Raw genomic sequence first — 18,460 nt, forward strand, 5'->3', positions numbered from 1 at the left:
CGGCGGGGCGCCTCGTTTCTGCGGGGCAGACCTGTCCTCCGGGCCTGAGCGAGCGGCCCCGGGCCTGCCGCGGGACCGGGAGGTGGGCGGGGGGCGCAGGGATCGCCGTCCCCCCTCCCCTCCCCCCCGTGCCCGTGGGGGCGCGCCCCCCGCCAGCGGCACGCCGTGCGGCCCGTCCCGTGGGGCGCGTCGGCGGCCTCTTCCTCGGCCCTTGCGTGGGGGTGTGTGCCCCCGGCGGCCGCCCCTCGGGCGGGGAGCCGCCTTTTCAGCGTCCCCGCAGCGGCGGTTCCTCGGCGCGGGCTTGGCTGCCCGTCGGTTTGCTGGGGGGGTGTAGAGAGAAAACAATTCAGCGAGGCTTCTTGGCCCTGGTCTTGCCGTTCATTTAACGCTTGTTTTTTAGCCTGTCTTTCCCGGGCGACTGGATAAGGTTGTTCCCTTTTAAATCGAAACGGTTTAAGGAAAAATGACTTGGAAAGTTGGAACTAAAATTTTCCGCCAAGTTATGTAACTTCCAGCTGATGCTGAATGCAAATCAGACTCAGCCAGTAGTGTCACTAATCACAAGTGTGCACTGAGGTCACAGTGTTCCAGTTTTTTGTCCAAAGTGAATATAAACCGTTCAGCAGCACAGTGTCAGAGAATAGAATGCCTTTTATTGAAGTGTGTTTCTTTATGCCATTATATTTATCAGTGTGGCTTTTTAATTGATTTTGACTTCAGCATGTGCTCCTGCTTCCAAGCGCATATTTCTCAGAAGTAAAATCCAAATTATTAAAAAAAAAAAAAAAAAGGAAGTTGCTACATTATTTTAGCCTTCGTGAACTCCCCCGTGGGAATGAATCTGAGGAAATCTGTGCTCTTTGCTGATAGTTGGACTAAATGATTGTAGCGGTTCTCCCTAATCCATGCAGTTTAACCACTTGTTTCAAGGCATTGCTTTATTAGGCTTTCTGGTGAAGGATAAGTTTTTGTATATTGTGTGTACTTCTTACTGAGGTCAGTGGGAGATTGGAATACTCCAGGAATTGATTTTTCTGAAATAAGAGATCCTGTTGTTTTTAAGACCTAGGAGAAATTCATCAATTTCAAAATGTCATCAGTCAAACGCTTGGTTTATGCAGTCATCCATTTCTTGAGAGAGCAGAGTCAGATGGATACTTTCACTCCAGATGAACAAGAAAGCTTGGAAGGTAAGTGGCAAAGGTGCGAATATATATATATGTATATGTATAATACCTACCCATGTGTTAAATTGCTTGATGTTTATTATCACAGAAAGTAGAGTGACCTAAATGAAACTGCCACCAAATATTATCTGTGAACAAGACCACAATCTTAATGTTTTTGAGATTATTAATTTTAAAACATCTCTCATTTAAAAAATGTCCTGAAGTTACAAAATGTATACTATCTTAATTTTGAGCAACAGATACTTTGATTCACATCAAGATAAGCAGTGCTATAATGCAGACTATGGTAATGATTTGTGTATGTGTCCCACAAATTTTTGCCTGCTGATTCTTTTTCTCTTTACTTTCATGTTTGGTTTCTTTCTGTATTTTGTGTCTCTTATTAGCTGTGCTGGCCATGGAAGAAGTAAAACAATTACCATATATTGGTTTTGTTATACGGGAAGAACTCCCGTTTCATACTTGCAAGAATTCCATGTAATTTATGAGAGAAAGCTAAGTGGTCCTAAGAATATGGAAAATAAATAAATTGCATTTCTTTTTCACTTGAATAGTGATTCCAAATAGTGCATGGCAGTGAATATTTTCAGTATGGTATAGTTTCTATTATACATCCAAGCCCATCTCTCTATATACACAGCTACAGAAAGATGGACTTCTATCTGTATTCCTCTGTTGACAGATGTTCATTAAGCCTTTGTAACTTTATAGTATCTGTCTTTCTCCTTCATACTGCTCTTATTCCTTTCCCTAATTCCTGGAGACTTCTTGGCAGGTGGTATCACAATGTGGAATTAAGCAAGAGAAGAACAAAAAGTCTTAATTCTGCAATGAGCTTTTCATAGCACCTATTTAAAAGACCTCTGCACTCTTTCAAGCAGTCTGTGGTTGTATCACTCAGCCAGAGGAGGAATTTGGGGGTAAGAGGGGAAAGTCTAGGACCAGCAGTGCAATAAGCATCATCCAGGCAGTTGATCACTGAGTTACCTGAAATCTGAGATGTGGAGAGTAGACTTTCCTGAGGTACAAAACAAGTCCTGCCCCTCAGAGGCATAAACTTAAAAAGGTAAACTTGGAGTGTGCTTCTTTCCACTGTCTATTGGTTTTACAGTGTAGTTGTTCACTAATTTAAGCAAGAAAGAAACATTTGTGTCATGATATTCAAAAGATACTCGCAAAAGAAAAAAAGCCAAAAGATTTGGTTTTACATCAGAGTCTGGAGCGTTTTGTACTTTTGAAAAGTGGTAGTCACCTATGAAATTTAACCTGTATCAGGTTATGATGATGTTCAGCTGATGAAAAAAGCAATGTTTTGGGAAATCATACAATGGGAAATGAAGAGTACTCCTTTGGGTTTTAGAATAAAACTGATAAATGTTGGGTTATGACTGAAAATTTACAGAGCAGCCTTAGCCAATGTCTATATGAAGGAATCAGCTTTAAGATTGTGGTTTCTAAACAAAAAATATTATAAAACCTCGGTTGTGTTTAAATGCCAATGTAAAATTTACCATTTTAATACAGATATGAAATCATAATTTTAGAGCTGTACCCTGCCAAAAGCATGGTACCATATGCTGTGTGTTAGAGGATAGGAGGCAGACATTCTGAATAATTGACTCAATTTAGTTGTGCAAAATATCTTTAGTGCACGTGGAGTAGCAATAGCCCAAGTCCGTGTTTGAAGTGTTTAATGTTAGGTGGAGACATAAGGGATAAAACAATTTGTCTGTTGTTTCTCACTGGTACCTTATGTACCTACTTGATGTCTATGAAAAGATAAAACATTGTATGATTAAGTGTCTGTGCCAGGAAGTAATTTAAACAGTTCCCATTCCCCACAAAAAAAAAAGAACTAGAACAATACAAATAAAATTGAGACTTTATCAAAATAGAAGTCTAGCATGTATTCCAACTCCATTTATATTGATAACCTGCATTCTGCATGTTTGAATTATATAGCGATGTCAATGATAGTGTAAATTTCCTCTAGGAATTTTGTACTTGCATGATGAATAAAATTGCCTTATTTAGAGAAAGCAGGGAAAGGTAGGCCAGAGAAATATACTCCCCTACAACTTAGGATCTACAGCAGTGATATAGATCCCTGATGGTTGATGCTCAACTCTATTGTATGAACTAGAAACTTCACTTCTTCCAAGTTATATTTTAGACAGTGTGTTTAAATGGCAGTTATTTCTTTCCTGTTTACAGTTTCTATTTTTTTCTTGTCTATAGCGCCTATTTCTGTGGGATTAGAGCAGAAACTCTGCTACGTGCACAAAGCTGTGATTTTTTTTTTTTTTTTCTTACTTTTATGATTAATGTACCACAATGAATTTCTCTAAGGCAGTGTTTCCAAAACAGTGGAATGCGCCCCTTAAGGTGAGGGATGCATGTAATACTTGAGATGAGGAAGGTTATGTGTAAGATAAATACCAAGTACTAAAGGGGCCTCAGCAACCCAGTTAATATTCATTATTCAATGATCAACAGCCTGCATGGCTGCTGTGATGCCTTGATGTTGCTTGCAACTTGTGCTTGGACAGCAGAAGTCCTGGAGCTATGTGGCACTGGGGATGCTGAGCTGGGCTCCAGCATAGCCCAAGTGCTCCTGTTGTCAGCTAGTAGGTGTTTGTGTGAGCCCCAGGTGTACAGCAGGGAGGTAGTTATCTCTACTGGTTAACAAGGTGGTCAGTACAAGCTTCAGAAACTGCCTATGCCTCTGAAAGTGTATGTGATGATGCAGATAATAGGGAGAATGGATAATTTTGGCCTTTGAAATCAGACACGGGAAAAATCTTAGATTAATAGCTCACATCGTGCAGCAAGTCTTTCCCAACTTACTGATAATATCGGGCTGGTGGCTGTAGACAGTGCCTCACATTGATAATGGGGTAATAAGATGCTGGCAGTCTAGTGTCTTGAGATACTTTTCAGACAAAAACAAGTCTTCACTCCTTTACCTTTACTGGTGTCAGGTTTTTATATCACACTAAAAGAAGGTAGTTACTGATCTTGTCACAACTTAATACATCTTCTGATTTGGAAAAGTTTCTCTTTTGGCTGTTTATTTTTACACAGGTTTCTATTGTTGGCTTGCATGTTAACCAATGGTTATTATTTAAACCTATGGATTCATCCCGTAAGAGTTCCTAATTTTGTTATACCTGTGATAGATAGATTATAAGGATTATAAATTCCAGTTTTCAGTTAAAGGAGAAATGTGAGAGTTCACTGTAACAACTGATTATTTCATGGAAATGCTTACTAGTGATAATACTATACTCAGGAGTATTTTGTTTAAGCATAATTTGCACTGCTGCACTTTGCAGAAATCTCCTGTATGATAGAGAGTTGGTGTCACAGACTTAATACCTTGAGACAAATAAAGGAGGGGGTTATATTTTAAATTTATGCATAACTACAAATGAGGGAAAGGGAATGCCTTTAGGTGAAAATAAGTTTGAGGGAAAAATTTGTAAGTATACTATCGCAAGTGGCTTTAAATTAAGTCAGATAAGGAAAAACAAGATACGTAATTCCACTGATTTTATGATAGGCCTGGTAATAAGTACTATTAATATATAGTTCAGAATTCAGCATAATCAGTGCTTACTTTACAAGGATTAAGTTTTTGTACATAGCAGGAGACAAAGGAGTTTAACCCAAATTCTGCAGTACTCTTACTGGGTAATTTAGAACCCTTCAAATTGATACATTTTTAGCATTTTTAGGATATAGGAGCAAGTTATATGCATATTTAGCAATGTATTCAATTGTTACATGTTATCAACATTAATTTTGTATCATACTTGACTTTTTTCTGAATAATTTCTGTTGTATGTTATCAGAATTTTTTAGAAAATTACATCTTCCAGGTTTTACTATTTATTTTACAACTCTACTTTTTCCCCCTTTCTCCCAGCTGTGACACAGAAAATAGGCTCCTCAAACTGGCCTTACTGTTGTTAACTTTCAGTAATTTTACTTTTCTAATTTTGCGTCAGTGTTCGGGTTCATTATGATGCAAATAAGAATTCAAATTTTATTTATTATATTAACATTGGACTGATATTCAATTTAAATTCTAAGATTCAGTTTTTACTGATACTTAATTTGAATTCAGCTACTCCTGGTTATCTATAGTTCGAGTTAAAAAGGTCATTTTCCTGTTCAAACTAGGCTTTACAAAAACTTTTCTTTGTTCCTCCTCAGTTTTCAGTTTAAAACATTTAGATGATACACCTTAATAAAAACATTCTACTAGATTCTCAAGATGATAGGGAAAATAATTATATAATTCAAGATACTATAATTAACAGAATACAGATATATATACAGAATTGTATATAGTAATTGCCATTGATCTTTTGCTTAGAAGTAGGCGAGCGCATTTAAAACTTCAGTTAGGTATTTGGCTCTACTTTTTTTAGAATTGCTTATTGTGAGTGTATTTGCATTATTGCAGGTTTGGGAGGGCCATTTAATCCTTACACAACAGAACATGGGAAAGGATACTGCAGATATACATATTTTTACAGGATAAAGGCTTGTGATTAATGAAGCATTTTATTAATAAACAGTGTCTTCAAATGAATATATTTTGTTCAAAAAAAAATGAAAGTAATAAGTATCTTGCATTTACTCTTCACAGTAAAGATGAGCCATTTTCTTCCAACTATTATGCCACAGAAATATATGGCAGTTGTGGTGTTTTGAGATGGGGTATGTGACACATGCATAGATGTATTATGAATTGTGGTGCTTTTGTTAAATCCTCATATTTTTATGTTAAAAAAAAACATTAAATGATTGAAAAAATTGAAATGAAACTTTTAAATTGGTTTAAGAATAATGGCTGAACTATGTATGGATTCTCTATAGATTATAGTATTTTTCAGCAAGTCAATTCTATGGGGATCAGATAGCCTCTCTCTATTTGATGGTATGTTCCAAAAAGCTACTTTTATTAGCTGAATAAGGAAGTGAATAACAGCTTTATAAATAAATCAGTGAAACTACACTTCTATTGAGAAACTGGTGACTTATATTTTTTATTTTTTGTTTGTAAGTTGCAATTCAGTGTCTGGAGACTGTGTTTAAGATTAATCTGGAAGATACTCATCTTGCACCTCCACAGCATTTGATAGAAATGTTCACAAATTCTTTTCACAAGGTAAGATCATTTAGATTCTAGAGTTATTCTGCCAATATGTCCTAAGATTTCATATTGTATAGACAACCTTAAAGTGCTGTGTAGGTCAAAATGTTGTGGAAACTTCAGGAAAATATGGAAGAAGTAAAATTCCGTAAAAGCTAGCAGAAAGAGAATCTTTTCGGGCAGTGGGAGTAATTAATTTCAGCTAGACAAGGACAGTTCCATATAGAAAATTACTAAACAGTGGATGTCTCATTCTCACTTGAAGGATTTTATCCTTCAGTTAAGCATTTTGCAATTCCCGGAGATAAATGTCTGTGAAGTGCTTGAGGTCATTCATGGTTTGCTGATGCTTCTCACTCCCTTCTGGAAATAATTTAGTTGTTCAGTTTTAAAAACACCTCTGTGAACACTAATCTTAAAATGGGAACCTTAGAAATGCATACTAATAATACATGTTATCTAGGATCCCCAGTACAGGAAGCACTGGAACCACCATGAAGACAAATAGGACAGTCAGACGTAAGAAAACCAAGAACGTAGAGACATATCGGCTCTCTTCCCTTTGACTTCTTTAAAATGTGTGGTGAGCCATAAGGTTTTTTTAGTAGTAGAAAGCAAGCTATCTTTCTCTTCTACAGATGTTTCAGTGATGTTTAGTTCTTTTGTACTTCCTGTGCCCTGCAGAAAATCTGGTTGCTTGTTGATACATGCTTCCCAGGATGAAAGAAATTTTTAATAAAATCAGGGCTTATATTTTAATTTAAAAAATTTTGGTTTGTTTACATACAGAATGACACGCTGCCTCTCTCAGATTCTTTACCGGAGGATGTTGAAAAGGCTGACCAACTGAAGGATGAAGGTTCGTCATAAACATGAAGATTTTGGGGTTATCCTGGATAGTGATAGTATAGCAGCTGGGCAACACACACCCCGCACAAGAACTTAATCTTATATTCTCTGATGATTGTTATGCTGTAAGAGGGCTAAGTGATTTGCTCCATCTGGGGTTTAAGAAAATACAGAAGAAAATATTCTCTTCCTTGCTCAGGAGGTTGCTTAAAAACTAAGCGATAGCATGTCAAGTCTTGGGCATCATTCCTGAGTAGTAGAAGCTTTAAAGAATGAACAGTTATTATTTGGTAATTATAGATTTCTGTTTGTCCATGGAATTGCTATACAAGTTTCTGCTTTATATTGAGAAGGTTATGTGATGTCAAGGATTATGTGCTAGCTGACTATTAAAACATTGGTAAATTGCTGGCCCAGCTGAAGCCAATGGAAAAATTCTTGTGAACTTACTAGGGTTAGTGTTTCACATATGTGAAATAATTTGTGTGCTGTATAAAGATTGCAGAAAAGCCAGTTGTTTATTTTCCCTTTGATAGATGTTATTGCTGTTATGCGAGGAAAAGCAGCTGTACCACAGAAACCTTCACTAAAGCTACCCAAGAAGGAATCCATTTTATTTCCCCCACAAAAGAAAGTGGAAAAAAAAGAAGGCGTGTAGCACTGATAACTTATACAAATTGTTATCAGGTGGATTGATGCTTATAAATCACGTTTCTTATGACCTGTTGGATTTTCAGATATTGGACTTTTATAGAAAAATAAGTTTCTAATTGCGAGGCAGATGTAATCCTCTCAGAAATTTCAGGATAATGATGGGGAAAAATTTCTACTGGTTTTGAGAATGAGTTCCACATCTGTCTTATCTTAAAACTGGTCATCTGTAGTCAGGAATGCAGTCCATTACTGGCTCACAAAGTAAGTTTTCCTAATTGTTGAAGTTGCTCTTTAATTCTAAGGATAAGAGCTCAAACAAGGTTAGGTTACAAGCGAAAATCAGTTTGTAAGTTGTAAGATACGTGCTGTGCATGCTGGCTTTTCATTTTGCTGTCTGTTATTGTCAGCTCATGGGAAGTGAAGAGTACCTGTAGCACTCAGTATGATTATGGGTCTTTAGAGATATTCAGCACTTTCCAGGTGTGGGAGTTACAGCAATGCCTGTTTTAAATCTGTGACTTCTGTCTTGTCATCTGTTGTCCCACAGGGGTTTGTGAAATAGGCTGAGGAAATGAAACTGATGTATGCTCTATGTTAGTCTTCGTGTGGTGTTACTAAAGCAATTGCATGTCTCTACTGAAAAAATTGAAAGGGTCTAAACTTTGACGAAGGGCCATTTAAAGTGTCAGTTATCAGAGGCATTAGTAAGCAGTTTGAAAATGCTTGAAATGCCTCAGGTTAATTTCCCATAATAAAATTAAAACTTCCTGTCCTTTTCTAATGCTGCTCTGTCATATTAATCCTTCTTGTTTTCACACACGTATTATCTACCACCACTATCATGCTTTTCAGTTAGGAGTATTTTCTGCCCTGAGTTAGGGAGATAAACTAGATAACTTGGGAAATTCCATTTGACCCATATCTTCTATAATACTGTAATTCTATAACTTGTCATTTCCTCATTTCTATCTATATGTCCTTACCAGAGGAGTAACTTCCCTCACCTTTGTGGGCACCGGTCTGCTGCTCCTCTGCTGTCAAACCAGCCCTAGTACCTGTAGAAATTGGCTAATGAATGGCAAAACAAAATCAGATAGCCAAGTTTTCTTTCTTGGTCATTATAAAACCAGGAAGTAATATACCCTCCAGACTAGTAAATACTTGAATTTACTTGCCTACCCTTGTATATCACTTAACACTTTGGCCATTTTGGCTTAATGTGAACTATGTAAGAGCACAGATTATGTGCAGGTTTCTATAGTGTAACAGTGGCTTGATCCTAAAAAGATCTGGGTATTACCACAGTATAAATTATAACAATAGGTAGTATTTTCGGTATTGAGGACACACATTCAAAAGTATAACCATTTGTGGGGTTTTTTTGCCATAAGAATTTTTGTCTGGCATTAAAATAAAATATGACACTTGCTTTTCCTTTTGTCCGGAATTGCTTAATCTCAGCAGAAATAGTAGGTCTAGCTATTTTTCTGTTTTGCTTTAGCCAATTCTGAGCTAGAGAGAGAGAGAGAGAGCAAGAAGGGCACCCAGTGATACTAGCTCCAACTTAGCCCTGTACCCCAGGTCATCTTTAGTTCAGAGCAGTATCAGAAACTCCAACTTTGATAGTCATTGGTGGCAGTTTTGTTTTAGAGAAATGTTAGCTGCTGCAATCTTGTTGAGTGCTGCTGACTTGCAAGTCTTTTATTTGGCAACAGGATGTAGTGTACAGACCTTTACCTTAGATCAAAGGACAGATGTGTAGACGGTGAGCCTGTAGAAATGAGACAGATAGGGTTACATTCTGTGTATATTTTGAAAGTATACATGCAATTACAGTTTCAGTTTGCCTTCTCACTGGCAGGGATTGCTGACTATAATTACAGTCTAGTGTATCACTGTTGGGAAGAGGTGATCTTGTACTACCTGGGTGATAGTTAGTTACTTAAATCTGGTTTTGTTTATTAAGCTCTCCGTGTTCACAAGTGACTGACTGTAAGTATAGTTGTTTTCATTTAGTACAGGCATCTAGGACTGCTTGCTCCACAGTCTTTTGCTTTCTACCAGAGACAAAATACTGCACTGACTGAACGTTTCCAGCCTTTGCTTACGCGGTTATCTACATCTGTATAGTAACCTGTTGACTTATCTCTTCTCCTGCTTATTTTGGGAGAGGGTTGTAATATTTTGCCAAAATACAAGGACGTCAGTGGAAGTCTATAATTTTCCTGACAGTTTCTTGACATTTCTGGGAAACCAAGGCTTCTGTAGGATCTAGCAGGCCAAAGATCCGTAGTTACAGGACCAGGGACAACCTTAAGCTTGGGCACTCTGAACTAGGACTATTTCTCTACTACTTTGTCATCAGGAAAGAAAGAAACTGCCAGGACTGCCCTAAATTGGGAAAGAAACAATGTGTAAGATATCTTTTGTTTTGAAAGACCTTACTCCAGAATTTTCTTTCCATAGAAAAGTTACATTTTTCTTTTTTTTTCATTGGACTTAAAAAATATGAAATATGAAACTTTGTTATAGAGTAGAAGTTCTGAGCTTTGTTGGTGAGAAACGTTACCTCTGAATCATTTTAGATTACCTGTCCTATACATACTTCTCATTACCTTAATGAATTAATTATGTGGCTTCACAAAAGTGGGACTTACGTGCTTAGTTTTGCTTTTGTTTGATTTACCATGTTATATGGATAGTTATAAGCAAGTTGTAGGTACATGTGAGAAAATGAGACCAAAAAGGAATTAATATATAGCCTTTTGGATTATGAGGCTTGCAAAGATACTTAAGACTGATGAATCTGTATTAGAGTAGAACTGCAATTAAAATTACACTTTTCAACAAAGTGATCTTTGCTTAACAGCAGAAACTAGCTGGAAGGTGTGAAATAGCAAGATGAGAAGGGGAAGGTTTATGTGGTGGACTACAATGTACATAATGAAGTTTATAGATATAGTAGATATTTTTATTTGCATTATTCCATGCCAATTCTATTTAAAAGAATGTATCTCAAAAAAGTGCTGTCATAACTACCTTATATAGATACTATAATGTGGCTGCTCTATTTCTTTCATACATAGCACTGTATCTTTTAAATACTTAAGAGCTTTTTGTAATTTATTTCAGGTAATAATCATATGAAAGAAGAAAATTATGGAGCTGCAGTGGATTGTTACACTAGGGCTATAGAACTGGATCCAAACAATGCAGTCTATTACTGCAACAGGTAAAAACAATACACACCTTTCATTCCTGAAATTAATTAACGTCATTTTAAAGATAAATTGTGAACTAGATCAAAACAACATGAGGCTAGAATACTCCACTATTCAGAAATTTATCATGTTAAATTTGTAAAAGATTAAAGCAAAAGTCAGCTCATTCAGCATATCTGTATCAGTTAAAGGTGTTATATGGGCTTTAAAATTACTTATAACACTTGAGATCGGGTTTTTGTGAGTTAGGTTGTCTATATTAAATCATAACGTAGGCTGTGATTCCCAATCTGTTGAGAATAGCAAGAGCCTTTTTTTCTGGTGTTCTAGTGACTCAGCTGCCATCTCTATCTTATTTAGTATTGACTGTGCCTGCAAAAAATATCATCAATGTGGGAATACCATTCTGGAGATTTCAAGCATTGTATAAATATTCAGCATTTTTATGCATGACGTGGGAAAATAACAAGGCTGTTGTTGTGGTTCCATTGTATAATCTAATCTTCACCATAGTAAAGACATAGTGACATGGGAGCAGATGAAGTCTGGAAGGGCATGTTAACCCAGTAGCAGAAGTATGCTCTTTCTGTATACTGCCCAGAACACCAGCATAAGAGCAAAGGTAGTATAGACCATGAGCCCTGCTGGAACTAGCCTGTCTCTAGAGCTACTCTGCACTACAGTCTTCAGTGCCTCCATTACCAGAATGATATATTAACTGTCAATCTAGCCTTGTGGCACTGTACCCAGCTGATTTTTCTGGTTTTGGAGCTATGCTTCCATTACTCCAGAGTTTAGTTTGTGATAAATACAAGTGAAAGATTCAGTATTTCATGGCAAGCATAAAGACAAAAGAAATGCACAGTTTACTAATATTTTACATATTTAAGATGGCAGTTCAAAGTGTAAATAATCTATTTTCCTTGAGAAAACTGATGACATAAGTGATTTTAGGTATAAAATGGAAATAAAAGACCAGATTCAAAAGCCTCCCCAAATCACTGGAAGTTTCCTCAGTAGAATGGGCTTAAGCACCAAATCTGTAGTGGGCAAGAGCAGAAATACTTCACTCTGATGTGTATTACATCATCACATATCACATTTGTGAGGACCAAAATGAATTTTAGTGTCAGTAAGCACAGTATTGCATGAAGTTATTTAAAAGAAGACAGGCAGTTGCTTGGAGTTTTGTGGGTGATGAAGTATCTAAATAAATATAGACCTTATTCTTGTCTTTCTTAAGCTGGTTTGGGAGCAATGGAGATGTATCACCTTCAAAAGTATTGCTTTTTACACACAGCAGTGAGAAAAAGAGACAGCTGAGATGCCCTCGAAGTTTAAACTGGCCGTATAAATTTTTTGTAAACGCGGAAAAAACATTTTCTGTTCAAACACGAGAGACTAAGCACTGTCCCCAGCTTTTATCCATACATCTTCACTGGCATCTGTGGAGTTGGACAACTGTTAAGCAGCCTAAATATTTAAAATACATAAGTAGTCCTATTCAGAAGATATTTTAATCAAAGTCAGAACAGGAAAAGGGATTGAATATAGTGATGATTGTAGCATCTAGCATTCCTAATAAAAAAGAATGCTTTATGCAATGGAAATAGTGTCATTTCTACTATAGTTTTTTAATCAAGGAAGAACAAATTAGAATGCTTTGAGACCTTTCAAACTGGGAAAGTTTTGGTTATTAATCTGTTCTAATGTACTTTTTAATTTGGGCAAGTCTTTAATCTTACTGTATAAATGTCCACAACATTTAGTATTTCTCTGATATAGACATGCAATTGTAATTTAGTAATTCAGAGATTATTGAGAAATGTTATCCCAATTTACCTGCAAACATGCAAATCACAGCATTGCTTTGAATGGCAGTAAAACTATACTTCTTGCTGGAAAATGCCAACTGTATAAAATCCTTCTGCTTAAACAATGATTTTATGTAAATTACTACTTGAGAGTTTCACTTCTTGTAATAGATTTTATGATGATTTTTGTGCATAGTCATGTGCTGGATCTAAAACAGTTCCTTAGAATTATTTATCCTTTGTGTCCTAAAGGCGAGTGCGTGTTCTCCAAAGCCCTAGTCTAGCAATGCACTTAAGCACATACTTAATTCAGAACATTTCCTTGTCCTACTTAATTGAGGAAAGCTGAGGCATTGCCTAAATAGTGAATGAAAAGTCAGTAAGATCAAAGAAGTCTAAAGTTAGTCATGGACATGTGAATATTTAAGCTTGGGGTTTTTTCTTTTATTATCTTTTTGACAAAGCTTTCTCCCTTCCCTCCCATCTTCCTTTTAGGGCTGCTGCTCAAAGTAAGCTCAACAACTACAGTGAAGCAATAAAGGATTGTGAGAGAGCCATAGCAATAGATCCAAAGTACAGCAAAGCGTATGGGAGAATGGGGTAAGCTAATAAAAGTCTGAGTAAACACTGAAGACCCAAGTGTAAATCACCATAGATTTTCCGAAATAAGTGGAGCTAGGTTGTTTTACTTGGCTGACATTCTTGTTCTGAAAGTGTAGTCATTTTCTGAAGATGACCCTATCAGGCTGTCAGTTTTAATTTTTATATATGTGGTTGATCTTAGCATTTCCATATCAGATTTCATCAGTTTGCAATTTTTTTTTCTTTCAGTTTATCAACATTGCAAATTTAGTTTAGAAAGTCATGATGTGTTTTTTTCTACCTCCTACCTATTTATGAGTAACCAAAAATCTGCAGTTGGAACAGTGAATCTGTTAATGATGCTGTTAGAGAACAGAATCCTAAAGTATTTGGGCTTCACACTAGCAGGAATAGAGACTTAATTTTTCTGTTCAATAGCGCTTGGGAAGCAGATATTTTAGCAAGACTAAGTTATGTCCTTGGTAGTTTTTCTCAGTCAAGTCTGAGAGATTAACAGTATAGCCTTTTTAGGTGGTGGGTCTGATTAAGTGCTACCTGAAAAAAAATGTCAGGAGTGTTCTGAATGAGATATCTACTTGAGTGAAGGGCCATTCTTCTAAGATATGCAGCTTCATATTTTCAATAACCAAACACATTGTGGGCATGGGCTGAATGCTGCATAAGGCTTTTGAGGTTATATCTATACTAGTAAATTACAAAATGCTTGGGATTGTTTGTTGGGTCAGCTGGCACAAAATGGCCCATGTGTATGTTATTAAAATCCAGTTTGCAGAATGGAAACTGCCTATTGCTAAATTTTATTTGCCTGTGTTAAATTCTGAACCATGCCCCAAAATTGTCTGCGATAATGCTTACTGGCCTGGGACAAAACCATGCCAGAGGACATTTATTTAAGATCAGAGATGATGGAATTCTATCACTTGACAACTTTCCACGATACAGTTTATTTTACCAATACAAATATAGCCTGACTGGCTTTTGAGATGATTAATTCACTTTGAAATTTTAGGGACTGTTGAACTGGTTTTGTCCTATTTAACTATCTTCAGATCGTTTCTTCTTATAGCACAACCTGAGATCCCCTGATTTCAGTGAGATGCTGACTTAGTTGGAAATTGGAGGTTATTTTAGAGTTTTGGGTGTAAGACCAGTGTGCCTTTTGATACACAAAGTAAGTGGGATCATTCTTGGGCAATCAAGCCTCTCTTTTTTTGATTGTCTGGTTGTTTTGATAGAGGTTATATTTTGAGCTACAAGCCATTGCTTAATTCAGCGGATGGATATAATAATACATTTGGCATAGGCTGAATGAGGAAATGGTGCTTGTTTAGTAGTAACTGAAAAAAACAAGTGCAGAAACCACCTTCTCAACAAAAAGTCTGTATAAGAAAGCTGTGTTTTCTGACTGCATAATGCAGTCAGATCAGTTTTTCTCGGGATTTGACAGAAGCTCTTTATATGTCACAGAAAGATGCGGAAGTGCCACAGAAATATGCAGGGATGGGAGCCATATAGACAGTTAAAGTGATACTTCCAGCATGACCCTGAAAGAGCACTTGTCTGGGTAGGAATTGTGAGCAAAGAAACTGTTGCCTGCTGTTCTGACTTGTACTGTGTTTCCAAGAAGCCGAATTTTACATACTTTCTCTGTAAAAAACCACGATTGCATCACAGAAATACCAGACTGCATTTCTTGTCTGGTCAGACACTATTTTGGCAAGTTAATAGACCAAAAGGGAGAATGTTTTTTATGGGAGTAACTGTCTTAAGAGAGAATACATTAATGTCGTGTGGGTTCCTCCAGGAGCGTTACTGGAAACTCTTGGAGTTTTCATACTGTTACTGAGTTCATTATCACTGAGTGTAATGAGTGTGACTGATGTATCAACACATTGAGCTCTCTTGCCTGGGATAAAAGAGTAAGGTCTGGTAGTGGGCATTAGCACAGGCTTATCAACCCAGTCTGTGTAGCTCAGCACATAGTAAAGGGGGACTGGAGTACTAAATAGTTGAATGTGGGTTACACAGATCTTTCACAAAATGTCAAAAAGATCAGTTTAGTTTAGTGGTCAGTATAAATTGAAAAGACAGTAGAAGATAGAATTGAAACTGCAACTAGATGGACTTCTGGAAGAGCTCAAAGAAGGATGATGTTTTAAATGTAGTAGCTAATCGAATTTGAAAACAAATACCGTTTCAAAACTAGTAGATCTGTCCTATGCTCTCCTGAGCTGCTGGAGAAGAATCTTTTTCAAAACATTAAGCAGACTTCCCTGATACAAGGGTTTCTTACAGCATCTTACAGATGTTACTACTATCCTGTATAACCCCTTTGTCAAGCTGTTGAAGTAGAATATCTGAAAGGAGAACCTTGCACTGATCCGTAGACAAGAATCTCGTTATGGTGAAACTTGTGGTTCCAATATTTGGTTTCTTGAAGCTGCAGAACTCATGTTAAGAGTATCTTTGTCCTACTTACCCATGTACCCTTCTGAATAATGTCTTGGATCAAAAGGACTGGAGGAAACAGAGGAATTCCTGAGCTTATGCAAAAAGTCACAGATGCTGGATCCAGCTTGTGCTCTCAAATACAGACTAAATCACTTGATGATACCAAGGAGTTTTTAATGAAACTTGCATATATATGGAACAGACAATGCATGACGAGTTCTTGAGGGATCATCTCTTCTGCAAAAACAAGTGCTTACACTAAGTAGTAGCACAATAGCAAAACTTGCTTTAGTGCTCAGGCTAAAAATTAGTTGTGAGACACTGTTTTACTTAGGACAGAAAATGTATCGTTATCTTTTGATAGTCATTTATGTTCTACCCAGGATTTCTTTATTTCACATTAGGTTGGCTCTGACCTCAGTGAATAAATATGAAGAAGCAGTTACCAGTTATCAAAAAGCACTGGATCTTGATCCAGAGAATGACTCTTATAAGTCAAATTTGAAAATAGCAGAGCAGAAACTAAGAGACATGTCCAGTCCTGTAAGTTAGCTCTGTATCTATTTATTTACAACAGTTTTAACTGGGATTTTGTAGGTAAACTTATCTTCAATTGCAATTTGTTTGTAGACTGGAACTGGACTGAGTTTTGACATGGCAAGCTTGATAAACAATCCTGCCTTCATTAGTATGGTGAGTATATTTCAAGCTTTACATTATACTGTTTTTAAAACTGAAGTTTTAAGAATGACTCTTGTTTAATAACACAAGCAATTCTAATGCTTATTATAATGGCAATGGTTTCATTATACTGAATTTAAATTTTTCTAAGCCATTTTACACTCAGAACAAGAAGTGAAGCAGTAATGTCCTATAATGCCTGTCTTATTTCGAGTTGATTATATCTTACTTATGAACAGCAATGTGCATAGATTAGCTATGCTGTTTTTATAAATGGCATGATAGTAAAACACTTGTCAACAGCATGGTGAAAATTTCTATTTACCACATAGCAGTTAACAATGAATACAAAGAAATCAACTCTTAAGTGAATAGCAGTTGATTCAGGTGCAGTCTACCCAAGACTAAAGTAACTCTGCTTGGGGAGAACTAGCCAGGAGACCTTTCGGTTCTTACTCTTTCAGATTATCCCTGACATCCTTAAGTGTGCAAAATTTCATGAGATGTGCAAACAATGAGTATAAATGACATACAGTGCATTCCTTTACTTCCAGTAAAATGGCAAATTGTGGTTTTGTCCCTCAGTAGTTTTTCTCCATGCATGCCTTTCTTAGCTAAATGGTATTAATTAACTTTGAAGAATAGAATTTGGAGAAAAAATTGCAAAATTTCCTTTGAGAACTCAGTTAAAATTTTACTGCCTCTCTGGTGGCTTCATTAGGACAGGACATTTCAACCAGTGCTTCCATGTGGAAATGCACTGTATGCAAGAGAGATCAATACCTCTGGTCTGATACTATGGTCCAAATAATAGAGATGGTGGGCAAGGAAGAAGTGAGCAAGTTCTTTGATGGCATTAGTGATTAAATAGCACCGGAACTCTGTGTACCACTTCATTGGCCACATGACTTACAGACAGGCTGCATCTGTTTAGAGTTAAAGATGTACTCTTCAGTATGGAGCTAACTATGAGGGAAAGATTTTTTGCATCATTTCCAGAAGATGGCTGATCAAGTGGATAGAACACAGGGCATTCAGCCAGGAGCAAATAAATTATTTTCCTGTGGTGTAGTTTTTTGTTTAGTTTTGTTTTTAAGGAAAAAAACTGACTTAGTGTCTGACCTTGAGAAGGTTACTTCTAGACTCCATTTTGGACCCCTAACCTGGATCAGTCTTGTAACTGACAGAAGAAAGAAAAAAATTCCTACATTACCCATAGAATTGACCTGAATTTGGTGTTTTATACCCAACTGTAGACTAGACAAAACAGATGATTTACTTTTGAGAGATAGAGATATATATATGTATGGAGATATATTGATCAATAAAATGAATATTGTACATATCTGGCTTTTGTAGTACCTTTAATAAGAGAGTGAATAAGCAAATAATGTGTTGTGCCTATTAGTCTTGTATTCATACAGACACTGATTTCTGTAGGAATTATGTTACTAACTTTAAAACATCACCTGGTTTATTCTATAGTATCTGTCCATATACACCCTTACACTATAGTAAACACAATATAATTTTTGAGGCATTTTATGAATGAGAAATTTAAATAACCTCATACTTACTACAAAGTAAGAAGATATGCAATTACCACAGAAGATATATGTTACCACAAAACCATGCTACAAAGATAAGTCCACAGTCTGGTTTACTCTGCAAGATTTTGCAGCCGTAATCTTAACAGTTTATACCCAGTAGTAATAGTAGTTGCAAAACTGATTTATCCAGGCTGGGAATCAACAAAATACAGACCATTTTCCAAAAAGCCCAATAGAAAACCTTTGTCCTTGGAAGTCTTAATTTTTAATCCGCCCCCCCCCC

General features: G+C 36.6%; 1 protein-coding gene across 2 annotated transcripts in view; it reads left to right on the forward strand.

Annotated features, from left to right (window-relative positions):
- The window catches only part of SGTB (small glutamine-rich tetratricopeptide repeat (TPR)-containing, beta), a 23,208-nt gene that overhangs the window by 642 nt on the left and 4,106 nt on the right, over positions 1–18,460 (forward strand). For both annotated transcript variants that reach the window (XM_010580517.1, XM_010580518.1), the window contains exons 2-8: positions 1,064–1,190; positions 6,266–6,369; positions 7,144–7,213; positions 10,990–11,089; positions 13,388–13,492; positions 16,351–16,489; positions 16,577–16,639. In XM_010580517.1, the coding sequence (XP_010578819.1) occupies positions 1,091–1,190; positions 6,266–6,369; positions 7,144–7,213; positions 10,990–11,089; positions 13,388–13,492; positions 16,351–16,489; positions 16,577–16,639 (681 nt within the window). In that variant the 5' untranslated portion in view covers positions 1,064–1,090. The remainder of the gene's footprint in view (positions 1–1,063; positions 1,191–6,265; positions 6,370–7,143; positions 7,214–10,989; positions 11,090–13,387; positions 13,493–16,350; positions 16,490–16,576; positions 16,640–18,460) is intronic.

This window comes from Haliaeetus leucocephalus, unplaced genomic scaffold (genome assembly GCF_000737465.1).
Source record: "Haliaeetus leucocephalus isolate CR32 unplaced genomic scaffold, Haliaeetus_leucocephalus-4.0 Scaffold722, whole genome shotgun sequence".
NCBI lineage: Eukaryota > Metazoa > Chordata > Aves > Accipitriformes > Accipitridae > Haliaeetus > Haliaeetus leucocephalus.